The sequence below is a fragment of the Mya arenaria genome, chromosome 6, assembly GCF_026914265.1.
Source record: "Mya arenaria isolate MELC-2E11 chromosome 6, ASM2691426v1".
NCBI classification, from domain to species: Eukaryota; Metazoa; Mollusca; class Bivalvia; order Myida; family Myidae; genus Mya; species Mya arenaria.
In genome coordinates, this window is record NC_069127.1 from 14,530,391 (window position 1) to 14,557,547 (window position 27,157).

At 35.2% G+C, this 27,157-nt stretch overlaps 1 protein-coding gene across 3 annotated transcripts in view; it reads left to right on the plus strand.

Moving 5' to 3' along the window:
- LOC128237277 (E3 ubiquitin-protein ligase rnf213-alpha-like) overlaps positions 1-27,157 on the plus strand; it is a 136,364-nt gene that overhangs the window by 71,573 nt on the left and 37,634 nt on the right. For 2 of the 3 annotated variants that reach the window (XM_052952649.1, XM_052952648.1), the window contains exons 18-53: positions 2,229-2,499; positions 3,435-3,591; positions 3,761-3,984; positions 4,761-4,916; positions 5,372-5,557; positions 6,354-6,521; positions 6,986-7,232; positions 8,318-8,554; positions 8,759-8,930; positions 10,339-10,475; positions 11,185-11,265; positions 11,597-11,703; positions 11,938-12,082; positions 12,289-12,481; positions 12,694-12,940; positions 13,233-13,379; positions 13,520-13,625; positions 13,854-14,019; positions 17,520-17,688; positions 17,845-17,969; positions 18,297-18,494; positions 18,910-19,032; positions 19,144-19,264; positions 19,391-19,632; positions 21,120-21,225; positions 21,511-21,621; positions 21,754-21,846; positions 22,037-22,225; positions 22,415-22,575; positions 22,755-22,977; positions 23,139-23,309; positions 24,283-24,345; positions 25,432-25,541; positions 25,787-25,924; positions 26,319-26,481; positions 26,902-26,981. In XM_052952649.1, the coding sequence (XP_052808609.1) occupies positions 2,229-2,499; positions 3,435-3,591; positions 3,761-3,984; positions 4,761-4,916; positions 5,372-5,557; positions 6,354-6,521; positions 6,986-7,232; positions 8,318-8,554; positions 8,759-8,930; positions 10,339-10,475; positions 11,185-11,265; positions 11,597-11,703; positions 11,938-12,082; positions 12,289-12,481; positions 12,694-12,940; positions 13,233-13,379; positions 13,520-13,625; positions 13,854-14,019; positions 17,520-17,688; positions 17,845-17,969; positions 18,297-18,494; positions 18,910-19,032; positions 19,144-19,264; positions 19,391-19,632; positions 21,120-21,225; positions 21,511-21,621; positions 21,754-21,846; positions 22,037-22,225; positions 22,415-22,575; positions 22,755-22,977; positions 23,139-23,309; positions 24,283-24,345; positions 25,432-25,541; positions 25,787-25,924; positions 26,319-26,481; positions 26,902-26,981 (5,733 nt within the window). The remainder of the gene's footprint in view (positions 1-2,228; positions 2,500-3,434; positions 3,592-3,760; positions 3,985-4,760; positions 4,917-5,371; positions 5,558-6,353; positions 6,522-6,985; positions 7,233-8,317; positions 8,555-8,758; positions 8,931-10,338; positions 10,476-11,184; positions 11,266-11,596; positions 11,704-11,937; positions 12,083-12,288; positions 12,482-12,693; positions 12,941-13,232; positions 13,380-13,519; positions 13,626-13,853; positions 14,020-17,519; positions 17,689-17,844; positions 17,970-18,296; positions 18,495-18,909; positions 19,033-19,143; positions 19,265-19,390; positions 19,633-21,119; positions 21,226-21,510; positions 21,622-21,753; positions 21,847-22,036; positions 22,226-22,414; positions 22,576-22,754; positions 22,978-23,138; positions 23,310-24,282; positions 24,346-25,431; positions 25,542-25,786; positions 25,925-26,318; positions 26,482-26,901; positions 26,982-27,157) is intronic. The other variant, XM_052952650.1, reaches the window with a different exon arrangement.

Consider the following 27,157-nt stretch of genomic DNA (forward strand, 5'->3'; position numbering starts at 1 on the left):
CATTGAAACTTTACACACAGGCTCCCATCTATTTAACCTTCCTATTTAATCAAGTAAGATAACTCTATCTTTTATAATATATAATATTTGCCCCTTTATTATGCGGCTTAGAAATTCTGGTTAAGGTCTTGCATGTTAGCACACATAGGATAATATCTCAGGAACTGTTTGATGTATTGCATTGAGACTTTATACAATGGTATTCAACCACCCAACTTAATTGCATAACCAAGTAAGATAACTGTATTTTGCAAATAATGGCCCATAATTATTAGACTTAGAAATTCTCTCGTTAATATTTTGCAAGGAACCACATTTATATTTATATCTCAGCACACCATGTATTTCATTGAAATCTAATCTAACAGTGATCCTTGCATGTTTCGCCAAAACTTTTCAATCCTTACATTGCAAAGCGGCAGAATAGTCGAGCGCGCTGTCTCTGTGACAGCTCTTGTTTAGTTTGGCGGTCTGTTGGCAAACGTTTGCTGAGCTCATAGTTTAAGAGATATCTATCTGTCCACATTGCCTCCTTGATAAAAGGTAATGCCTGTTGTAATTTGTGTTACCCACGACCATCATATCTTTGAGCTACATGCACTTGATAATGTTATTTTGTCCAACCACATGCAGTCAGGGAGACATTTTCATCACAATGGCGGACCTATTATTGTGGGTGCGTGTCAGACACAAATCCCAGGTCTGTACCTCAGGTCAAGGTCATGCTTAGAAGTCAATGGTTAAAATAATCCTTGTCAGGCTGTATCTTGACTATGCATTATAATATTTAAAATTTGCAATGAAGGTTCACCATGACCAGATGGTTTTCCGTGCAATACACCGAGATCTGTAACTCAAAGGTCAAGGTCACTCTAAGAGGTCAAAGGTTGAAACGATAATTGTTGATAGAACTGTACCTTTTCCGGGCCAGTTAGTTTCCAAGCATTGAAGAATTTCCTGAAAATTTGAATGTTCATCGTGATAAGGTGGTGAGTAGGGCACAAGTCCAAGGTCTGTACTTCAAAGGTCAAGGGTACACTTAATCTAACTTTACTATACATTGATTGAGAATCAAGTTATAACCAGATTATATTAATAACTCTTGTCGGCTCGATGTGAGGCGAGAGTGTGGTCATGTGTGATGAGGGAGGCATGAGTTCGCTTCGCGGAGGAAACCCACTTGTCCGACTTGGTGACCACACACCAGTCTCACATGCTGGGAATCAAACCGGGGCCACCTTAATGAGAAGCAAGTTTGTTTATTACTGTGCCAACCAAGTAACCAATGAAAGTCACACTTAGATTCTAAAGTCATAACGAGACTTATTCATAGTACAGGTCCGGACTGAACTTTGTCCGGGCCGTATCTTTATAATTCATTATAGGATTTAAAGACACTTACCATGAATGTTGACTATGATGGGGAGGTGTTACCAAAATCAGTACCTCAAAGGTCACCCTAAGAGATCAAGGGCTGAAATGATAACTGCTGATAGAAATGTTCCCTCTCTGGGCCTTATATTTCAAGCCTGTGTGCAGTGAGTAAGTCATAGCTGTCACAATGGCAGTTCTGTGTATGTTCGTGCATGCGACAGTGTGTCCGTTTGTACAGACTGAACCTTTTCTAGGCTGTTTCTTGACCATGAATTAAAGGACTTTCAAAACTATTACCATGAAGGTTCACCATGATGAGATGGCATATTGCACAAAAAAACCAGGTCTGTACCTTAAAGGTCAAGGTCATCGGTAGAGGTCACAGGTTGAAATATATTTGTGTCAAAGGCTCGTTGGATGGGCTCTACATATCGTCTGTTTTTTTCTAGTTAAACTTCTAACTATATTGCATTTTGTGTAGCAAGCTACTACGGCAGAGCTATCACTCTGATACTCTGATACTTGGTACACATAGCTCCCATGATTGGTAGTAGTTCTTGGCTTTTTTATCAGCCAATCCAGATTTTTGGAGCACACTATCACCATAAAGTGGACTAGTGTTTGACAAATGTGCCCTTGCCTTGTAGTCTTAAGAGTTTTTTTCCTTTGACTTATCCTTAAGCACCTATTATACCTTATATAATGTATTATAATGTCTGCCTTTTAAAGATACAACCTGTGTCAAGGCAGCATGCTGGGGATGTCATTGCTCATGTGCTAGTTCTTATTATAGTTATCCTTAAACCTAAAACTAATAGAAACAAATATATTGCAGTTATTTATTATTCTTGCAGATGGAAAGAATTCTGCGAACAACTGAAGACAGGAGAATTGATGTTTGAAGATGCAGAAAGAATGTTTGGGATTTTCAAAAATGACGATGACAGACTTTTGTGGGAAATGATGCATTTGGAGATACCGAGCAAAACAGCTAATGAAAGGATCAAACAAATAAAGCAGAACAGGCAGCTGTCTGATTGTGTCACAGGCGCAAAAGTTATTTTGAAATTTCAGCAACAGTACCGGCTACAGGGAGATTATCAGGCTATCAAGACTATTGTCTCAGTATGTTAAATTAGAATTTTTTGTGCTTTTAACATAAATCAACAACACATACTGACATTTCCTTGATATCTTCATCCTTGTCATTGTACTTGTCCATGCAGATGTGGGAGTCTCACATTCACTTTATTATTGGTCTTACAAAAAACTGTAAAAGATATGAAAAGGTCAAACTCGCCTATGAAACTGAATAATTTCAGTAAAGGTTGACATACCTTGACCAAACTTGGTCTATAGTAAGAGTTTATGGATACCTTTCATGGGATTGCGTTTGGGGTCCCTAGGGTCAAGGTCAAGGTCACTGTTACTAAAAATAGAAAAACGGTTGAAACTGAATAACTTTAGTTAGGGTTGACATATCTTGACCAAACTTAGTATAGAGGAAGAGTTGATGGAGACCTCTTATGGTATTGTGTTTGGGGTCCCTAGGATCAAGGTCACTGTTACTAAAAATAGAAAAATGGTTGAAACTGAATAACTTTAGTCAGGGTTCACATATCTTGACCAAACTTGGTCTTTATGAAGGGTTTATGGATACCTTTCATTGGAATGCGTTTGGGGTCCCTAGAGTCAAGGCCAAGGTCACTTTACTAAAAATAGAAAAACGGTTGAAACTGAATAACTTTAGTTAGGGTTGACATATCTTGACCAAAATTGGTATAAAGGAAGAGTTTATCGATACCTTTCATGTGATTGCGTTTGGGGTCCCTAGGGTCAAGATCACTGTTACAAAAAATAGAAAAACAGACACAGGCTGAAGTTCTTCTGTGAATCATTGAAAACCTGGTTTCGTCGCATTGCCGCGTTTCTTGCTTTTTTTTGTTACAAAAACCAATGTTGCTGTTTTCTATACTAGGTGATGGCCTTGGTGTCATTCATGGCAAAGAAGTCAGAGTCACTGTCCAAATGTATAATTGATGTTTTGCTTGTTGTTACAGCATTCTGAAAGAAACTTCAAACTTCGAGAATTTGACAAACATTTGATGAAAACCTGCGAGATTTTAAAGGAAATCACAAAAAAGCAATCAAATTGCCTGGATGCTTTTGTTAAGTCTGCTAATCTTGTTAAATGGCTGAAGGAATCCATGCAAACATGTATGTATTTGTCATATATGACATGTCTTTAAAACAGCTAAATTTAATATATATATTATTTTTATAGTTATCTTTTTGAATACTTTTTGCATATTGTATACAATAACAAGGATATCAAGTCTTTTTTTCACAAGTAAATACATCTGTTTAAGCAAATTCTTTCTTTCAGCGGGTCAAAAAGAGTTGAAAGTGTTTGTTGACCTTGCGATGATGTCTGCTGGGGAAGAACCATTGAATATTGCCAAAGTCCAGTGCTTGCATTCAGCCGTTCTTGGATACTCTCCCCTCATATTTGATTTGGATGAGACAGATTGTAACTACATACGTCTTTTGGACATGTGTAAAGTGGTCTGGAAGGAACTTGCTGCAAATCCAAATTTGCCAAAACAGCTTGTAAGTTGATTTTCCAGTGTTTCTGTGAAAAAATATGAGGTAGAAATATTATACGGTAATTAATTAGGAATTAAGATCACATATTTTATTTAAATATGAAATAGCTATTACATTTGTCCAATATGTTGTCTGACTGTCCTTCAGAAATGAATCAATAAACTCCTTAATTGTTAAAGCTGCACTCTCACAGATTTACCGTTTTTACAACTTTTTTTTATTTTTTGTCGTGGAAAGAGGAAATTTTTGCGTAAATAGATGGAAACCAATGATAAAATATTGCTGACAAAAGATCATAGCGCAGATTTGCATATTTCCATTCAAAAATTAATGTTTTATGGCTTAAACTGTTACTAACGGTTTAAGAAAAATGCATAAAACATAAATTGAACTTAAATATGATCTAATTTTCTGTCAGCAGTCTTATATCACTGGTTTCCACAGAGTGAAGCTTTAAACACATTTTATGTTTTGTATTTCAATTTCCTTTTCCATATCCAACTGTATAAATACAACTCGCTGTAGTAAAAGTCTGTATCACCATGCTGTTGTTTTTTGTGATTCCGTTATCATGCTAGGTCAGTGTGTAGTCTAGGAATTACTTTTGTGGCAGTAAAACAAGCGTGTCAAAAATACCTGGTAAATCCTGTCCTATATTAGATACATAACATTACACATTTACTCACAACACCAGTAGCATATAAATAAAAGTGTCCTGTAATGGTATTCCCTATGTACATACAATATCTTCACATGTGATCAACTTGTTTTTGATACAGCTGGATACAAACCGTGAGATAGAATGGCTGAAGGATATCAAGAAAGCGCACGGTTCGGTCGAAGTGACTTCTCTCATGCAAGCTGAGGCCATCAATACAGATGGTATTTACACGGTGGGGAAAGGAGCATGGAAAGGTTCAGAGTTGTCCGACATGGTAATTATTGATATTTTCACGCAAGGTTTTAAAAATGGAAGACACCTGTGTGAGAAGTTATTTATTGCGTGTTTAGAGATATACATGTGTTATGAAGTTAGAAAGTACTAGTAACCTTTTGTTATGATTTTGCGTTCATTTTAATTTAAAGAAAGTATTTCATGTCATATTTTGTATGTGAATTTTGAGAATCTCTAGTACCGAGAACCAAAGATGTTTTTATTTTGTAAGGCATATGTCCTGAGTACAGCCTTATAAAGACCTAAATTCAAGGTGGTTAGGGGTCACCAAAATACATGTAGTCAGTGATAATACACATGCATAGCAAGGCCCATAACTATAGCTACAGTAATTGTCAAATTATGTTCCCAAATCAAGTTAGAAAAATGAATGAGTGTTGACATCCATTTGAAGTGCTCTGATTAGTTCAAACTATTTTGTTTCTTTTCTGGAAGATGGTTAAAGATATGATAAAGCTCACAGTGCCTGGAAAAGATGGCCAGCGTCATCAGAAGCACTATACATTTGACCAGCTCCAGGATTTACAGAGCCGATTGATGCTTGTTGCTGGCAAATCTGACTCATCCACCGTCAAGTCCACGGACAAAAAGAGTGAAGTTAATGTTGACAGGTTTACAATGGTTTGTATTCATTTTTCTGAGGGCTGCTTGTCTTATGAGTTAAAGTTAATAAAGTTTTATCAAGGTTTTCATCAGAAATATTTATTTGAACAAAGATGTTGTTGGATGGGTAGGCAGGCATCAGACTGGTGATTTCTGCTCCATACCATTACTGCATATTATTGAAATATGGTTTGAAGTGTTGTATGCAGATGCATTAGGTTTGATGGAGTCATGGTCAAGGTCTGATTTATAAAAGGTTCCTCAAAATAACTCTAGGATGGATGTATTATTGTAAAACTAGGTATCTAGCTCATGTTGAAATGTACCTTAAGATCATATTTGGGATCAAGCTAAAAGTTGCTATTTCTAGAAATAGAAAGGCTTTCTTTCAGTGGCATCAGTTTGGAATGATGTAAAATGAGGAACCTTATAAAATGATGAACCTTGATATAAAGCTCATGTATAGATTTACATTTGGCTTTTATGGGCAAGGTTGCTGTTATTTGAATTAAACATTTATGAGAAGCATAAAATGAAGACTCTTGTATATAGTGTATATATAGAAAGGACATGTTGTTATTTCTGAAAATGGAAATAAATGGTTTTGCTGAAGATCTGCAGTTAGGATTGATGTAGTGTGATAAAGATATCTTGGGTTTACATTTAGGATTAATGGGGTCAAGGTTTATGTACATAAAAATAGAAAAAAATGGTTTTGTACACTTTAGTTGTGAAAAATAGCGAATAAAAGTTGTAATAATATGCCTTCTTGTCATTGGGATTTTTTTTTATGTTTCTTTTATCTATTGTTCAGATCTTTGACAGCATAACACGTTTGGGCTCTGTTTATCTGAAACTGTGCTCATCTGGATGTGTACTGTTTAACGGCTGGAATGCAAACTTCATCTGTTCCTTGGTACAAGAAAGACCAGTGTGTGCGACACTGGAATTCGGGAAGGGAGAAGATATTCCAAAACTGAAAGTATGTTTCAAATAAACAAATGCCTATAAAAGCTGTTTGTTTTTTAGCTCAACTGAGTACAAAGCGCTCTGCATGAGCTATTGTGATTGGGTGATTGTCTGCCATCTGTCGACGTCCGTCGTCATTATTTTTCATCAAACAACTTCTGTTGATACCTGTTGAGTCACTTTTGAATTATGTCTAATCAATCACTTAATAAGCATTTGTACAATCATCAACACATTTGGTCAAAAAGAATATGGGCATAATACCTCAGATGAATTCGCTAACTAGCCAAATTGCTGTAGTCACCTTAGAATTATTGCCCTTTTATCATAGAAATATTTATAGCACCATTTAATTATACTCAGGTGAAAGATATAGGGGTATCTTGGACATCTTGTTTAACTTGCTATTTTCCACACTTGCATTTTGCCTTCTTTTAGTAATGAAGTTTTTGAGACATGTATTTACTTATGTACCAGGGTCGGAAGTCTGATACAGAAGGGCTTGAAGATATGGTTCCAAAGATTGCTGACTTTATGGAGAAGTGTTATGGTGAATGGCTTGATTTCATCAAACAGAAGAGGAAGGATTATCTTTACCTGAACTTCTTCACAATAGATCAGCTTGTGATTCTGCAACGAGAGCTCGTAAAAATGGGGACAGACGAGGAACCATCACTGAGAATTTACCACCTCTTGTCTGCTGTGAAAGAAAACTGCATGCAAGGTTCGAGGCCATAATTTTTTTGTTATCAATTCTTTTAATTGTCATGTTTTGGGTAAAACAACTAATTAATTAGGAAAAAAAATGGCATTTTCTGATTGAAAAATTAACATTATTTGCCTTGTTCTGATTAATTTAAAATTATTTAGAAACTATCATTGTTATCATTTCTAAACATTTATTGACATGTTCTTGAGAAATATAAAAAAGAAAAAGAAAATATGTTTGTAAAATCCTAGTGGCTTAGATGTGAAATTATTTATAATGACATTCCATGTGTTTTAGCTCACCTGAGCAGTGGCTTAGGTGAGCTTTTTTACTCACCCACCTTCCGGCATCCGTCAAACGACATACCCTTCTAAACCATCTGTCCAATTTAGATAAAAACTTCACTTGGATGTTCCTTGGATGGTGCCCTTTCAAAATGGCTATTAGAAATTAATTCCCTGCAGAACTCCGAAGTTTGTTAAAAGTGCCCCTGGGGTTGAAGCTTGCTATGCCCTGGGTCTCACATGTTTCTTACATACTTATATAGGGAAAAACTTATTGCTTGGCCGAGACCCTTGATACTGTGCATGTAGCATTGTACAGAAGTATTCTATCAAGTTTGTTCAAATCGTCTCCTGTGGTCAAAACTCGCCCAGCCCCCGGGGTCACAAGTTTCCTTCAGACTTATATTAGAAAAGCTTTTAAAATATTCTTGTTTTAAACCGCTAGGCCCAGACCTAAATATTGTTTATGAAGCATCATACAGTGATCCTTCACCAAGTTTGGTCAAATTATGTACAGTTTTGAAAACAAATATCAATGTTGTTCTTGGATGACCTGACTGTGACCTTTTGTCCTTCTTTCTTATTTTTGAAGCTACAGCAATAAAATTTGGACCATGTGTACGGTTTTAATACTCGATCAAAGTTTAATTCTTAGTTGCATTGCCATACACCAAGAAACTCATTTATTATCATACAAAGGTTTAAAACATTATCTCAGGTGAGTGATTTAGGGCCATCATGGTGCCCTTATTATTATGAACTAAACATCTTTTATTATGAACTAAACAGCTTAACCTGATACTACTTCATCTACAGACGATGTAGTACTGGCCATGGAGAAAGCCAAAAAGGAGTTATCTGTGATTGAAGAAGAACCTGGAGAGACCTCTGTTGAAATTGATGATGAAGAAGAAGAAATAGGTGACCAAGCGGAGGAGAAGATTGCTCTATTTATTCATGAGTTGATGGAGGCTGGCTGTGATGAAGTAGTGGCCAGGCAATCTGTTGGTCATGTGAAACAGGAAGATATTGACGATTGTGATGTGACTGAAGGTAACAAATATTCAGCAAATTTGATATGTTTAGAAACACCTTTTAACTGGTACTAGATCAAAAAGAAATAAGCAAGATTTTGAGGATGAAATTATTAAACAAAAATATATATGGACATTAGCTGGTAATTGGAAATAAAATCATATTTCACCAGCTATTACTTCTTATGCTTTGATATTTTATTATTGTCATTATTTTCTCCAGCCATGCTCTGGTGCATGGACCAGACAGGGGAAGAAAATGAAGATGCTGAGATGAATCAAGACGATGTAGAAGGGACAGAAGATATTGGTCCTAGGTTTTCTGGGTGGAGCCAATCCACGACATCAATCAGCTCACTTATCAAGCAATCTGTGACCAGTGTTGGACACAAAGGGTAAGCAGTGTAATGATCTATAACAACTGATTTTAAACTGCATAGCTTGCATTCAGGCAAATACCACTTTACAATGTTTACAAATTGCTGTGTCAAAGGGTGGGAATGCTAGATTCTTGGTACAGTATTAATTTGAAAGCACACATGAGTTTGTTACACGTCCTTTTTAATATACTCGTTTGAACACATTTTAACCCTAAATAGGTATTGTTTTGACGTTGAAAAGCAACAGAGGGGCCATATTTCGCAAACCTCTAATACTCAATGATTTTAAAGTTAAACCCTCAGCTTTTAATGATTGGTTAGTTATTTTATATGCCAATAAATGTGCCATAACCTGGTGGGGAGCTAAGTGACAACCTAGTATTTCCAAACAGCACGCATTTACCGATATACCATCTCAACTCTTTCTGTTTTTGATAAAATAGGCAAAGTTCAAGATGTTATCGAATGGTACATAACTTTCAACTCGTCAATACATATGTAAATTATAGATTGTTTAAAGAACATTTCGAATTTGAAAGATATCTTGTTAAAACACCGCCAAAACTTTTTGGTTATATTGTCATATACATGTATATGTCTTTGTTGAAATTTGGAATTGTCTCCTCATTGTATGGTTGAATTTCATACTATCGCTCATACTTGTTAATCCATACATAACCTGATACTTAGAGTTGGAGTTGAAGTAATTATTTACTAAAGCTTTTCTAAAGTAATGCTTGTTAACAGTAAATTGATTTAGTCATTCCTGAAGTTGTCAAGAAACTGTCATCTTCACTGTATTGTTTAAATTGGAAACTGCAAAGTGCATCGTGATACATTATTGTAATTTCAAAACATGAACGTTATTTCCAGAGTCTATTGAAAATAAATATAAAACTATATATAATAAATATTTATATGAAAAACTACAGAAACAAGTCCAGTAGTCGAAAGTTTAAATATAAACTCTGTTTAATGGCACAGAATCAATGCCAATGACAAAAAACACAAAAACAAACAATCTCAAACCAGAAACATGGTACAACAACACAAAACGCCACAAACAATACACAACATAATTATATAATATGTAAAAGTAGTTTTTTTTTCAAGGATATGATAGGTTCCGTCTTGGAACGGTCAGTGAAATGTAAATTTTCTGGAGGGCTGGGGTTAACTAGTTTGAATATATTGTCTTTTAAGTATGCTACGAATCCTGAATGAAACTTGTGTGTAGGTTATTGTTAGCCAATTTTACTTCAGAATATAACATACTCCTCTTCATGATATGATGCTAGGAGTGATATTTCATAAGTATGATATGCTCGTTGCTCATATGTATGATATGTGTTAACTGAATAAACTTTAAACTTGGAAGACGATTTTACCTGTGTTATAGATTTGGATGTTTTTGGATTTTCAGGAATATCGGTGTGAAACCTCTGATAAATGATCTCAAAGAATTGTGGATAAACTTCCTTGGCTCGATCTCATCGAACATCAGTGATTATTTAAGTCTTGAACATTTAGGAATCATCCTCAATGTGCTTGCAAAGACAGGTGAGTAACCAACATGACAAAATTAAGTTACACCTGAGGTAGCGTAAACAAATTGCAAAATAAACTGTAATATATATATATATATAGGAGCAGATATTAACAAGCATTAAAGGTTGACTGTTGATGAAAACGCGCTAGTTATGCAAACATCCTAATACCATGCGATTTTTTATTATTAATTGTGTTTTATTTCACTGACAACTAACGTCGATCATACCGAATTTGAGATATATTTCGCCATTACTAAATTCTTCTTTATTTATTATGTCATTGTCATAACATTGTCATCTGCGTGACTTTTCGGACGTCGTCACTCATGACTGTGAACGATAGCAGATTTATTTAAACTTTGTGTCCAGTAATGGGACGGTATAGATCCCTTTTGCCATGACGTTCAACCAACTCGTATCATGGTATCCCGTGCTTGTATATCGATACGTACCGCCGACTGCACGTATCGATACAGTAACTATACTGTACAGTATCGTCTCACCTCTAAAAAGTAAGGTTACTATGGCTTATCGATGCATAGATGGAATCACGCATGCTTCGGCTATAAAACTATCACAGTTTACATCATATCGAATTTGGAAAATTGAAACGAAACAAAAACACTGGGGTCGAAAAAACATGGGTCTAGTGGATATCGCCATGTAGAGTCGCGTTGTCCAGAAATACAGATTCTTTTCTTTAGGTTTCATTTTTCAAGTTACAGATGAGCGAAATATCAGGAGAAACATGCCGCCAGTATATGTGGAAGAGGAACCAAACCTCGTGGTTTGTCCAAGTGGTAATACTTCTTTCTATGTATCTAAGATGCCTTACATCTGTACAAATTGCCGTTGTTAAAAGTTATCTACCTGTCTGTCTGTCTGTTTACTTATCAGGTCTTCATGAATTAATATTATATTGTTATTTATACTGTATGTTTATTATTGATCAAATTTGACCTTTGCCTAAATTAAAAGTGGTTTGTAACAGAATTAAAAAAACAACTTACAAAGTAAATGTACTTGGAATTGGTTTATGGCGCAAACAATAGCGAAATAAAGCTTAAACTGCAAATATGTAACAGGCGTTCAATCCCCATATAAAGCATCGTATTTTTATATTTAATATAGATGAAGTTCTTAGTGTCGCACTGTCAATCTACATGTACGATCCTGACCAACCCCTGCCGCAGTCGGATGAAGTCCTCGTGTGTACTTCAGATACAACTGCTGATGAGGTAAAATGCATGTAGTGGCATAAACTTAATATTATGAATATATAAAAAATAAAGATGTTTACATTCCTTGTGAAGTAAGACTAAAAAAAAGAGGATGATACGTAAATTAACATTTGTTTAACATGGAACTTATGTTTGTTAAGGTGATTTATTTGCGTATTTATATGAATAGTTAGCATAACTGTAAAATGATCTCGTTTTGGCATTTACCTTTCAAATGTTTTTAATCATCAGGTGTGCATATTTTGGCGAAGGGCGATATATGACAACACTGGTAAAATTCACTGCCTCCTCCACGCAGACCTGCTGGATTTTGACGTCAGCGAAACAGCAGAACAGTGCCTTGAAGAACTATTGTTGGACATTAGGCACTATGATGGTAACTACGGAACACTTGATAGAAAGTTACAGTACTTTTAAGTGGTTGTCTGGAAATGTTACCATTGGAGTAATCATTGCAATATGGACCATCTAAATGTCATCAAAAGCATTCAATAAATTGCTTTAAAGTATAAAACACATGTTAGATTTGTTGAAATCAATGTTTGGTATTGAATTATTAAAACTTATAAAACATTTTACTAGATATCAAATACCGCCTGTTTGTGATATGCGGATCAGACAATGAATATCGTTCAACGATTGTATCATCTTTGGAGAAGTATGTGCGTCAAGTTGGCCCGGTCAATGGACTCCAATTGAAGAAATACGTGACTCGTCATCTGGAGGCTCCGGTGTTCCCTGGCAAATCATATGCAGCAATGGTTGATTTCAAAAGGTATTAAAGACTCAAAATATCGTATTTGATTGTGCTGAAATGATGTTAATTCCAAAAGGTAATACAATCTTAAAATACATATGGAATGTATATTATTAATTCCACCGTTTAAATGCTTCTGGTAATTATAATATTTTGAAAATGATTCAAACAATCGCAAAAATCTTTAATAACGACTAAGAAAATAATTCATAAAATTTGCATACTTTTAGATCAACAGTACGTGTAATAAAATCAACAAGAGCTGGTGTTGGGAAAACATTGTTTGTGCACCGAAAAGATGAGGCAGTTCAAGCGCAAATACATCGTAAAAACAAGTCAATTGACACGCAAAAAGTGTCAATACCACTGCAAGAAAAAGTAATCAACTTGCATAGTTTCATACAGAGACTTTTGGAGCATACGCCCGACCCACGCAAACAGTCCGCACGAATATTCCATCTGAATATGAACCATGAGGTATGGCAAAAAATATGTATGCCATAATATGTTGTATGATTTTCACTAGAATATGAACGAAGCATGGCGTAAGGTTACATGAAAGGTGCAAAGTATTGATGGTTCAAATGTTTGTATGTATGCAAGAAATGTTTTATGTACATTAATTCCAATATCAAATTAATAAAATTCCTGTTTAGATAAGGTAACATTCTGAACCATAAATATACTTATAATGTCTACCTTACCACAACATAATGATACTTTTTAAGTGTATCCGTTGGTGCATTGTACATGTCGTTCTAAATTGCAGGTCCAGGAAGGTGTGGACTACCTGTTGTTCAACTTGCTGATACTCAACTGTTTGGTGGACAGGTCGGGATACGTCTGGCGGAGATCCGAGCATGATTTGTATCTCATAGAAGCAATGCCGATTATGGTTCAAGCAACAGATGCAAATGTATGTACAAAATAGGTTATTGAAAGTAACAAACATTGAGAGTGGGTTTATTGTGATGCGAAATTTAAAAATGTGTATATTAAAACAACTGATAATGTGTAAAAATAAATAATTTTTACATTGATTTACTATGTTTTTAGGAAGAGGCACGCTTCGTACATCCGGTGTTCACATTATTTCCGGATTCAACCTGTCGCTCTCCTGATGAAAGCCTGCAAATATATTCTGACAGAAATTCTGTCCATGGTTGGTTCCTTTCAAACCATGTGTAGTAAAATAGATAAGTAATCATATTACACTAGAAATATTTAAGAACACAAATATTTTTCTGTGAATATAACCCAGCGTGTTATATTGCTTTAGAATATATTATAGTGAGTCTAAAGCTTGTCTTGGTTTTAGAAAGAGACGGTATTGTTCACAATAACACTTTCTAAAGATATATAAGCTATTTTATTTTGAACGCAATTTCAGATTTTATGCCGACTGACCAATTATTCGATGAACAGCAGTTTCGGAGTCCTGTATTCCAGCGAACATTCCAGTACCTGTTAAGGCTTGATCAGCGGCAAACACTGGAATCTGTCAGACCATCTGAGCCGGAAGGCGATCCTAAAAACTGCCTGGATGTCCTGCTAAGGTAGGTAGTGCTTGTCTTAAGTTTAATACATGATTTAGGCCAAAGTTACAGTCTTCTATATTCAGTATTTGTTGGCTAGTACCTTTTGGCATTAACCTTCCAAATTAAAAAAAATCTTTATTGAACCAGTCATTGGTTATTTTTTGTTAAATGAATCTGTACTGAACCAATCATTAACCATTTTGATATGTGAATCTTGTTTTGAACCAATTATTGACCAATTCTGTTAATTGAATCTTCATTCAACCAATCATTGATAACTTTTTGGACGTAAATCTTTATTGAACAAATCATTGCCCATTTCTGTATTGGCGATGTTCTTTATCAACGACTAAATAAATAATGTTGATTCAAATTTACCAGGGGTGATATCACTAGAGATGACACAAATATATTTACTGTTTAATGCTGATGATATTTATCTTTTTGCAAAATCGCCTGAATCATTAAGTCTAATGCTTAAAGACGTGGATAATTATTGATTGTATGTAATATGTGGGGTCTAAATATTAATGTAGCTTGACAAAGGCTATGATCTTTTAAAATGGTAGATAAACGCACATAAACTTAAAATTTACAACCAGGCATTTATTGAGAATTAATTTGTTCCAGAACTGTAACTTAAATAGGTCCCAAAAACATCTCGCTTAACATGCATCCTTATGAAATAAACTATACCATATATTAAACAACACTGAACGTCTTATTTATCAGAAAAAACAACACTGAACGTCTTATTCATCAGAAAATATAACTTTAACGCCTTAGTGGGCTCATTACTAAATTTCTGCTCAGGGTATGCATCAAGTCACTGACATAGAAATGATTGATGTAAGATTTCTGCGCTATTAAGTCAGCGTAAAACAAATCGACAAACCTAAATTCTTTGTATGGTGAACTTGTGGAGTATCAATGTCAACACAATGGAAAATCAATCTTATTTAGTACTGGAAAAAGAAAGTTACTTCAAAAGATAACAGTCTTATCAAAATGACCTATCAAGTATTAGGAGCAGATGATTCAAATAATAAAACATATAGAAATAAAACTTGTGCCTCTCAAGTCAAAACTATTTTAAATGACCATGGTTTTCTCGGATATTTGCTTAACAGAAGCTATTTATAATTACACGTTGGATATAATAAAATGAGAATATTAGATACATATTATCAAAGCTGTTACGCAGGCATCAACAATTCTACAATTTTAAGAACATACGCCTTATCTTAACACACTAACAATAGAGAAATATACTTACATATTATCCATGAAAATAAATTTCGTATTGCTCTCTCAAGATTTCGAGTTTCTGCTCATAAACTAGCGATTGAGATGGATAGATGTGCTTAATACATATATAAATGAAACAATTCGTGTCACATGCAACATGAATCAAGTATAATCTGAGTTCCACTTTCTTTTTGTATGCACAAAATATAGGGAACTTTAAGGTGCAAGTTCTTTAAGTCATACTTCTGCCATTGGCCAACATTGAAAAATTCGGATACCTTCTCAATTCCTCCCCCCAAAAGATCCTTTACAATCTAGCAAAGTATATTTTCTTTGCTAGCTCCAGATAAGAGAGGCTGATCTGAATTGATTTCGAAATTACGTTATTTATATTGATTAATGCAAAAACAATTGATATAATCATGAAGATTTGTTGATACATTTACCTGAATACGCATACTGACTATAATAGGATGTTAAAACAATGAATTCAACCATTAGCTTTAGAAAATGTGTTTGTGTACCTTTTCTCCATTTATTGATTAATTTGTTTATAATGTTTGTTTAATAGTTTTATGCAATAAACATATCGTATTGTGAATCTTTACTGAACCAATTCTGTTAATTGAATCCTTATTAAAACAATTAACTTTCATGTATTTTTGTAGAAACGTGTGATATTGGGATTTTCAGCATATAAATGAACAAGTATATTGCATCTTGAAGATTTCATTAATATTTGGACTATGATTAATATTTTGTTATTCCTAAACCACGTAGTGCTGTTGGCTATCAAGAATCACTTAGTCCCTACCATCCATCCCGTAGGTCTGTCCAACTGACCGTCCTAAGACAAGTCTACTTTCCTCAATAACTCCATTTGTTTTTGAGGTATTGACTTCATACACAAATAAACTGTGTTTCGGAAAAGTTGTGTGCAAAAGTAACATTACTTGTGTATTATATATTGAGTATTGCCCTTTGATTATGTGAATACTTATTTTTTCATTTCTCTCTACCGGTTCTTGACAGGAGAAGAACTTGAAAGGTCTTTGAAATATTTGTACCCGTGACAAACGAAGGGGTTGTAGGGAACCATAATTGTGACTGCAGTTATTTCTTAGTCTTTACCCTTTGTTTATTTTAAAATCATCTGACTGCTCAGCGTTGGCTATTGTGATTGGTTGTTTGTTCGGCGTTTGTCTGTCCGTCGTCAACATTTTCCTTTAAAAATGTTCTCCTAAAAAATTTGGTCAATTTCACCCAAACTTCACATGAATATTCCTTAAGTGATCTTCTTACAGAATATTTCATTAAAAATTGTTTAATGTTGATCTCTGCATGCTTGCCATGGCAACTGGCGCGATTTCGAAAAAAATCACTATGAATGAATAAAAATGAAAATCTTCTCTTCAGAAACTATTGTCCTGATTACAAATTAATTTCATTGACCCTTTGTCAAATTTCTTCATTAACAAAAACATGAAAGCCTGGGGCAGGGCTAGTTATAATTATATATATATTCTTGTTATTTTTTTTCTATTCTTAATGTTAGTCCAGATTATAACTTGAAAAGTCTTTGAGGGTTTAACGTCAAACTCGATATACAGATAAATCTACTTGAGGAAAGTACACTGCTTATAAATCGTAACCCTGGCTGCAATATGATTTTCATACTGCCCTTTGTTAATTTGCGTATTTTTTCATTTTTGTCCGGAGCTTAGCTTGAATATTTGTTGTGGTATTTACTGATTTACTTATAGGTCTCATTTAAGAAGAATGCAGTGCATACGACCCAGAGCTCGGGTGCAGTATTTGCTGTCCATTGTTTAATTGTAATTTTTTGTCATTAGGCGAAGTTGATACTGTTCTAATTAGGCGGGAGATATGGCAGTCTGTGGCTGCCCTTGTTGTGCTATTGGTCTTACTTTCCTCAATAACTTTATATGTGTTGAGGGTAGTGAGTGAAACTGTAGATAAGAATCGATATTTTGTGATTGGTCAATAAATAAAAAGTACGCAATGCTTTTAAAATCTAAAAAGAAAATTTCATGACTTATTCCCCAGTGTTCATATTTATATATAAAAGAAGCATTACTTTAATTGATGCGTTCTCACCGTCATATGGCATTCAATCAGCATACATCACTCCCAGTGATACTTCTAATAACAGGAATATGGTGTAGTGGGGTATAATCACATCCATTGATAACTCTAACTAACTCTAACTTGTCTTAAATTGTGTCAGTTATTTTAACTTTACTGTGCAGGCATTGCGGGGTGCGGGACCCGTCCTGGTCGGAGTTGCATCACTTTGTCTGGTTCCTGAACACCCAGCTGGTGGACTTTGAACAGAACCAGTTTGTTTCTGTTGCTGCAGCCGAGGACCTTCCTGGATTTGCAACATTTGTCTTGAGGTTTCTGATTCAGATGTCTCGGGTAAGTTGAGAGATACATGTACTACTAATAAATGGCCTAAATTGTACAATTATAAACTTTAAACTACTTGCACTTGCACTTACAGTCATGTGTTGATGTTGCATTTGTATTCGATCATGTGACTTTTATAACCAATTTTGAAACATGAATGCTTAGGACTTTTCCACACGATCATTGAACATGAGTGAGGAATCCCCAGGAATGATTCCTCAAGGTGCCATGGAAGCTGAGGATGAAGATCAGCTGGAGCTATATCAAATGCGTCGAACTTGGGAGTCTAGGTAACAAATTGATAGCATTTAAGGCTAATGTTATTATTCAGATGTCTGTTTTTAAGTTTGATCATATTCATGTGATCACTAAAAAATAGCCAAAATTAAAATTCATTTCAATATATAAACAAGAAATTTAGTGCACACAGTTTCAATGACTATGAAATTATGATAAGCAAGTTTGATTAAAGGTTCCTTGAATTATGCCATTTGACCAACAAAGAAAAACAAAGTATTTGTGCTACTGTTATTTTAAAACTCATGTTATCATGTACAGCACACGAATCTTAGTTGGAACAAAATAAACATAACTTTACCAATCTTATTATGTTTCAGCCCTCATCCATACTTGTTCTTCAATTCGGACCGTTTCTCTTTCACGTTCCTTGGGTTCTATATCGACCGGAACACTGGCAACCTTGTTGACCAACAAACAAACCGCATACTGGAGCAGGGGATCATGGGCCAGAACCTGTACGATTCCTTGGTACGAAATCAAGCACCAATCAGGGAAGACTTTGATGCATTGCCAAGGTAATTATGTGATTCGTATATAAAATGTACAGCTAGACTGGGGTTCAAATCCGGGATCCTGGCTGACAAGTGAGTGCTCTTCCGCCTGGGTTACCGGGTCGCTTACACACCTTCACAACACCTGTTTAGGTACCGAAACCTTGACATACTCCCATGCCAAGTTGGAATTCGCCCATGAATTTCTAGGACAGGAAACAAGGAGAACATGATCTTGATAGAAACACAGGTAGGATATTGAGTACATATACAGTCACGTTCCCTTGTTTGGCCTAGACTGGGGCTCGAATCACTGACCCTCGCTATCAGGGTAAGTGCTCTTACTACCAGGCCTAACACACCTTCTGAACACATGAATGTGTTATGATACTGTGGCATGTGCAAAGCTTTTAGAAACATGTTTGAATTCTTTTTTCAGAGACCAGAAAATCATGAAGCTGTGCAGCATTATGGGCGTAGATTTTCCTCATGACCCGGATTCCACGTACGAACTGACCACGGACAATGTGAAAAAAATCATGGCAATCTTTATGAGATTCAGGTAACACCAAACTGTCGTTTAACTGATAAATTTTATTAATAAAAATACATGGTCCGATGCGCTGTTTAATATTTTAAACAAATTATCACCTGACTATGTTATTCATTGCAGATGTGACATCCCTGTGATAATCATGGGTGAGACAGGTTGTGGGAAAACACGCCTCATCAAGTTTATGTGTGAACTACAGTCACCGCCAGGTGTAGATGTAAAGAACATGATACTCATGAAGGTATTTTTCATATAAATTTGCAGACTGCAATTTTACCCCATTTCGCTACTTTTGTTCTCCAAATTACTGTTTGTTGTATTTTACTGTGGTTGTGTGTGATTAAATTGAGTTTTGTTTGTTTTATAGGTGCATGGAGGTACAACAAATGCAGATATTAAACGAAAGGTGAACGACGCGGAGATCGCTGCAAGAGTGAATATTGAAAAATATGGCCGCCATATGTACACAGTATTGTTTTTTGACGAGGCTAACACAACGGAAGCTATCGGACTTATCAAGGAAATCATGTGTGACAAATCGATTGCAGGAAAGCGTCTGACTCTATGTGAAAATTTGAAAATTGTGGCTGCATGCAATCCTTACAGAAAGTAAGATCGAGGTTACAATTGTTTACCATTTAATTAATTATACCCCCGACAAACGAAGTTTGAAGGGGATATATTGGAGTCACCCTGTGGTCGGTTTGTCGGTCGGTCCGTCGCAATTTACCTTGTCCGGAGCATAACTTAAAAACTACTGGATGGAATTGGATTAAACTTCATACAATGGTAGAGCATAATGAGAGGAAGTGCAGTGTACAATAACCATAACTCTCTTCTTGCTAATTACTGAGTTATTGCCCTTTGTTACTTTTTTTGTCCTGAGTATAACTTGAAAAGTACTCGATGGAATTCATTGGAACTTCATACAATTATAAAGCACAATGAGAGGAAGTGCAGTGTTCAAGAACCAAATTAACTAAATTACTGAGTTATTGCCCTTTATTTGTTTTTTTTGCTGTAATTTTTTTTTCAAGCATTAACTTGCAAACTAAATGGAATTTATTAAAACTTCATACAATGGTAAAGCACGATGAGAGGAAGTGCAGTTCATTGGAACTTCATACAATTATAAAGCACAATGAGAGGAAGTGCAGTGTTCAAGAACCATTATTCTTCTTTAGCTAATTACTGAGTTATTGCCCTTTATTTGTTTTTTTGCTGTAATTTTTTTTTCAAGCATTAACTTGCAAACTAAATGGAATTTATTAAAACTTCATACAATGGTAAAGCACGATGAGAGGAAGTGCAGTGCACAAGAACCATAATTCTATTTTAGCTAATTACAGAGTTATGGCCTTTAATACTTTTTTCTTGTCCCGAGCATAACTTGAAAACTATTGGATGGAATTTAAGAAAGCTTCATACAGTGATAGATCATAATGAGAGGAAGTGCAGTGTACAGAAACCGCAACTCTATTTCAGCTAATTACAGAGTTACTGGCCTTTGTTACTTTTTCTTGTCTGGAGCATAACTTGAAAACTATTTGATAGAATTTAATAAAACTTCATACAGTGATAGATCATAGTGAGAGGAAGTGCAGTGTACAGGAACCGCAATTCTATTTCAGCAAATTACAGAGTTATTGCCCTTTGTTATTTTTTTCTTGTCTGGAGCATAACTTGAAAACTACCGGATGGAATGTTATAAAACTTAATACAATGGTACAGCACTATGAGGAGGAGTTCAGTGTGCATGAATCATTACACTATTTTAGCAAATTACAGTGACGATAGTCCATAAGATAAAGTCATTTATAGGTTGGCTTTCCAAATAGTTGACTGCAATTTCATATTAGGGCGGCGTTCGGGGGTATTAATCACCTTCAGTGATAGCTCTTGTTTCACTGGCCTTGTGCTACAGATATAAAGTTAAGTGTGTTTCATATTTAAGTTAAAAAGCATACACATATTTGCCATATTGTATGTGCCGTATCAGAAGAAATAAGTTATTGAATAATTAATTTGTTGTAACAAATCTTCACACAAGTTCATACAAAAAGAGAAATATTTGAAAAAGTGTAATATTTTTGCAGGCATTCCGATGAACTGATAAGAAAGTTGGAGCAAGCTGGCCTTGGATATCATGTTGATGCAGATGAGACGACTGACAGACTAGGGCGTGTACCGATGAGGAGACTTGTAAGACCTCTTGTTATATTTATAGTAATTAAAGTATTCATTCTCAGGTCATAATTGTCTATTAATTGTTTGCTAAATTATGATCAGTATCATTTTCACGTTGTTAAAAGTCTTGCTAGTGTCGTCAATTATGCAAACTTCAACAGCAGTTCTTTAAATTCAAAGTCCTCATTAACTGGGATTTGGGATGGCCCTATTGTTTAACTAGGGATACAACTTTCCAAAGCCAATCCACACTGTTTTGTACGGCTCCAATCAATGAAATGTCTTCCTTAAACTTTTTAGGTGTATCGTGTGCAACCACTCCCACAAAGTTTACTGCCCCTGGTCTGGGACTTCGGACAACTCAACACACAGATCGAGGAATTGTACATCAGGCAGATGGTCCGGAGATACGTACGTGCCTACTGTCATTGCTAAATTATTTATTAGCTTCATAACAGACTGATATTGCGCTGGTTTTAATATAAGTGGCATCATTGTTGTTTGTTGTACCATTTAACATTAACTTTAATTTTGCACTTACAGATAAATGATGACAGACTTCCAAACATTCCAAACTTGATCGAGGTCGTCAGCCGCGTTTTGACAGTGTCTCAAGACTATATGAGGGCGCAAAGGGTAATTACTTCATAAGATTGATTGTGATGTCAACGTGTCATTTCACAACTTCTTTGTGTCGCATCATCAATAGGTCACGGATATATGATTGACATACACAATGGCCTATTAATTTGTATTGATCTTTTGCTTAACAATTATTTTCAGGTGACATCTCCCAATATACATTTTAACATTCCCTCTTCTGTAGGATGAGTGCAGTTTTGTGTCACTGCGGGACGTAGAGAGAGTATTGACAGTGATGGCGTGGTTCTATGATCAGGGTAAGGATAGGGGCTGGCTGTTCGGGGAAATGGACAGGAAGGTGGTCGGGGTTGAAGAACGCCAACAGGATGACAGTGATGAGGAGGAAGAAAATGAGGAGATATATATAGTGCAGGTAATTTGGCTACTTATCATTGAATTTTGAACAAATTGAGAAGAGATTTAGCCAATCGTTGTTTGATGGAATATTGGAATGTTTTTAGGAGTAGTGTTAATCTTAAACCTCTAATTTGAAAAATGTACAAGTATGTATTTTGCCTACATATTACATTATCAACAAAGCTTAACATACCATACATTTTAGGGACTTAATAATATCACGAGAGCTCTCATCCTGGCCATTGGTGTGTGTTACCATGCCTGCTTGAAAACGAGACAACAGTACAGACAGGCTGTTGCAGGGCATTTCCGCCAGCCATGCAACCTACAGGGCGGAGAAGCTCAGATATTGGACGAAATTGAACGGTAGTATCTACATTGAATTAATTTTCAGACCATACTGCCATAATACAAACTTTAAGAAAGAAGCAAAACGAATATTGAAGACATTGGCTTCGTTGGAGTACCAAATTCTTTGGAATAAGTTTGGGATTATAGCGTGATTTGTTGTACTTTTAACTGTAATTGAGTGTTTCACTTTATAGATGCCAGGAGATTTTTTTGGACAATGTGTCTTTGGAGGACAACATTGCACGAAATACTGCTCTGAAGGAGAATGTCTTCATGATGGTTGTTTGTATCGAGCTCAGAATACCCCTGTTTCTTGTCGGGAAACCTGGAAGTTCAAAGTCATTGGCAAAGACGATAGTCTCAGATGCCATGCAAGGGAACAGCGCTAAACATGATTTGTTCAAATTGCTAAAGCAGGTGGTTTACCATTTTAAGTTAATATCAGTAATTAAACTTAATTACATCTCAAACAGAAAAGTTTCAACATATTAATGTAATGCAAGAAAGTGCTTATGTGTTGGTAATATGCATACAAAACTAACTTAATTAGGGCGTGATTATTCAATTTTCTATTGCAGGTTCAGATGGTATCGTTCCAATGTAGCCCTCTGTCGACCCCAGATGGCATTGTTGGAACGTTTCGACAATGCGCGCAGTTCCAGAAGGATAAAGATCTGCAGACATTTGTGTCAGCTGTTGTTTTGGATGAGGTTGGGCTTGCTGAGGATAGCCCAAGAATGCCATTGAAGGTACATGATATTTAAAAATAGATTGCCTCAGCGGTTCTGAATTGTGGCAAAACCTTTTTGTCCATAGCTCCTGAATCGTTCAAGGGCTGAGTTGTGCCCCTTGGACAACCAAGGAAAGCATGTGCATATATTTAGGGAAGCAATAGGACCACCACAAAGTGTTTTGGAAACAACTCAGCAATTTTACTGTTTAGATTGCTTAACGTTTTGTTCAGTATTAGACAACTTTCTACCACTCAGAGTCATGTTATTATTTTATGCATTCTTAAAGGAATTCCTTGGTGCAGAAATAATTTCGTCAAAAATCTGACCAAATAGAAATATAATTGGAATTAAGATCGAAGAAACTGAAAATAATTTTTCTCAGTTTGCTCAGATTGGTCAGAAAAGTTACTTAACTGTGATTTTGGTATGTAATATTCCATCTCCATTTCTTTAGGCTTATAATTTAAAGAAATTGTTTTTTGGTAAGGGTGTTACAAAAATAGTACATGTACAAGGGAAATTAAACAAAATGAAAATGAGGAACATGTTCAACTTCTATGATTCTTTAAAAAAAAAGCAAAACAAATATCACAAACCTGAAAAAAAATGGAATCTCACTCCTAAAGGAAAAATTAAAGTATTAAAAACTCTTCTTTGACCTTTATTTACTAACATATATACAAATTTATCAAATCCACATGATATGATATTACAAAACATTAAAAAGTGTTATATTTTTGTCGGATTTTGAAAAATAACGTATAAGCTTGATAAAAATATACCCTGAGTATGGATTTAAGATGGTAGATTAAGCGGCATCTATGGAGAAATGAGCGGATTGTTGGATTGAACATATCTTGAAAGTATAATAATCTCAATTTGTGGATGACACGTCACTTCTGCTAGATGGGTAAAAAAGTCACTCAATTGGGACCTTTATAAACTCAATGGAAGAATAACACCATAAATGTTGCCGTCTTGTTTTTAGACACTCCACCCACTTCTTGAAGACGGTTGCCAGGGAGATGAGGATCCAGAACCATTTATGAAGGTTGGTTGTAAAATTCAGCATCCCTCTTATATGCTGGATCAACCTTTGAGCATTTGAATTTTCATTGGAATAACTCCTTTACTATCTGAGCCGCATTGCGCGACTTTAGGCCTTTGGACATATGTTTGCATTAATTGTGTTTTGAGTGTTTTATAGTTAAAGGATTATTTCAGGAAGCAAAACTGAACTTTTATGATGAATTATATATAATTATTATTGTAGGATACATGTTTACAAGTAGGACGATGGGTTGCACATTTAGTATACTAAATTTCACTTCACCAATACGACGTCTTAACAAAAGTACCTGATTGTACCTGACACGATGTTTAATTAATCAATTTTCCAAATAGCGTATCATTTCATAATACAACGGAACCCTTATTGAACTCAAACATTTAGCAAAGTTTAATGATTCACACTATGAATGCAGTGAATGAAAAGAAAGAAAATGATGCACCTATGACAAACCCTTTATGATGGAAAGTTTTAAATATTTGGCAATTCAAATCAATGATTATATTATTTTGTAATAATAATGTTTGTATTCCAAAAATCGTGCGATATGGTGCATATTGGAATTATGACAAACAATTGTCACTGTGGCCCAACATAGCTTTGATGAGTAAACACAATTGTAAATATCTTTATGTATATTATACCAGACACTTTTCATTACAAGACAACATTTTTAAAGCGATTTAAATGTGTTTTATTTAACAAACCTGATAATGTTTACTAGCGACAAATTTTCGCCATTGTGAAAATAGCAAGCCGCACTAACCAATCTATGATGTCAGTGGTCCATATTACATTTTTTGGCGAGGTCCGGACCGGCCAAAATTATAATATGGACCGCTGACGTCATAAAACTGGATTTTCATCAAAATACAGTGATATAAGGACTGATCGAGATTATATATATAAAGAAGGGACAAATTTATGTGAGGCATAATATTATGAAACACTTGCTGAAAAGTTTGTGGCCTCAGGCAACGTTCACGTCTGGTGTTTCCCAAACCTAGGAAAACATGTTAGGGCTGTTGACTGACAAGCCATACAATAACTGTATTTTGTTGTCGCAAGGTTGCCTTCATTGGGATATCTAACTGGGCATTAGATCCAGCCAAAATGAACCGTGGAATTCTCGTCCAGCGAGAGGTCCCAGACCTGGAGGAACTCCAGAACAGTGCTCGGTACTCTAATATTTCTTAAATAGTTTTGTTTCTTATATTTATTTTACAACCAGTTTTGTTCTTTTGTATTTTATCAAGTATTTGAAAGTTGACCGTTTTATAAATAACATTATGTGTAACATTTTGTGTAATGATATCATCTTCACATATAATTATGACAATTGCTATTTATTTATAAGCACCATATTTATATTTTCCTTCTGCTTGAGTCTTTGTTGAAAAGTGTTTTGTTTCTGCAACTCCAGTGGTATCTGCGGGAGTTCTGAAGACTTAGGACACTTGATGGAGCCTTTGATAGAACCTTTGTCGATATCTTACCTTGAAGTGTTTGCACAGGCAACACAGGAAATGAGAGAGTTTTTTGGATTAAGGGACTTCTATAGGTAAATACTTTAACACTAAATACAAATCTTATGTCTCTGCCAGTCTGTTTCTGATTGAGTTAAGAATGAAAACATTTTTTCTGTCATCACTAGTGAATTAAGATATTTATATTCACAAAAACTCAACAAAAATGTTTCTTTTTATGTAAATATTTAAGAAAAATGTCCTATTAATTGGTGTCGCATGAGCACATATGGTTATGACTTCTTTTGGGCAACTTTCTTTACACAAACTTGAACCAGGCATACCAGGTATTGAAGTCTACTTTGCTTTTATTGAGCAATATGGGATCCCAAATTCAGCAGTGAAAATACCACATATTTCACCCGAAAGCATGTAAGAAAATGGGTACATATAATTTCACTTGTTAAGGGATTTAATTAACAATTTCAGCTTGGTAAAAATGGTGTACAGCTTTGTAGAGAATTCTCACCAGCCACCAACATGGTATGAAATGCTGCATGCTATACGACGCAATTTCGGTGGATTGGAACAAGTAAAACCAGAGGAACTCTTCAGAAAGAATTTGACACGCGTGCTTACATGCACGACGGGGGTATATTTCCATTTTTAAGTTGACTTATGTAATCGCGTTACTCGTGTCAATAACCAGAAGACAATTGTGATTAATGAATTATCACTCGCTGACATAAATTGGCGAGTTTGGCATTTACTTGCATTTTTCTTGCCTCAAGTTCTTGAACAATCTAACGTACCTATAACAGGTTTAAGCTTACCTCACTATTTTCCGTTTGGTAGAATTTTTTTTTTTTCTCATTTTGTTTTAAGAGTTTGGGGACTATTTCAAAAAGTCATCCTATAGATTATCATGATAGACTTCATTTTTGTTATGTAAAATCAAGTATAAGCAAGTCATTTGTCTAAATAAATTAAGAGACTTGAACCTGTTATGCTTAAAACCATGAACTAATTTATAAGCACTTTTCTACATATGACCTTTACATTATCTTTAAAGAGACGCAGAACAAGAGACCCCGACTGTTCACCTGATGGTCTTATTCGGGCCTGTTTATTCGACACGCACAAAACAAAAAGGTGATTGACTCTTTATGTTCATTTTGGTTTAAATAGTAAAGGCACATGTAGTGTTTATTGGATAGGAGCAACCCGAAGCTAGCGCAGTCGGTAGATTGTCATGCTGGTGTTAAATTGCTTGAGGATCTGAGCATTCCGCTGGACACACTTAATGCCAAATTTACTTATGTAACTGC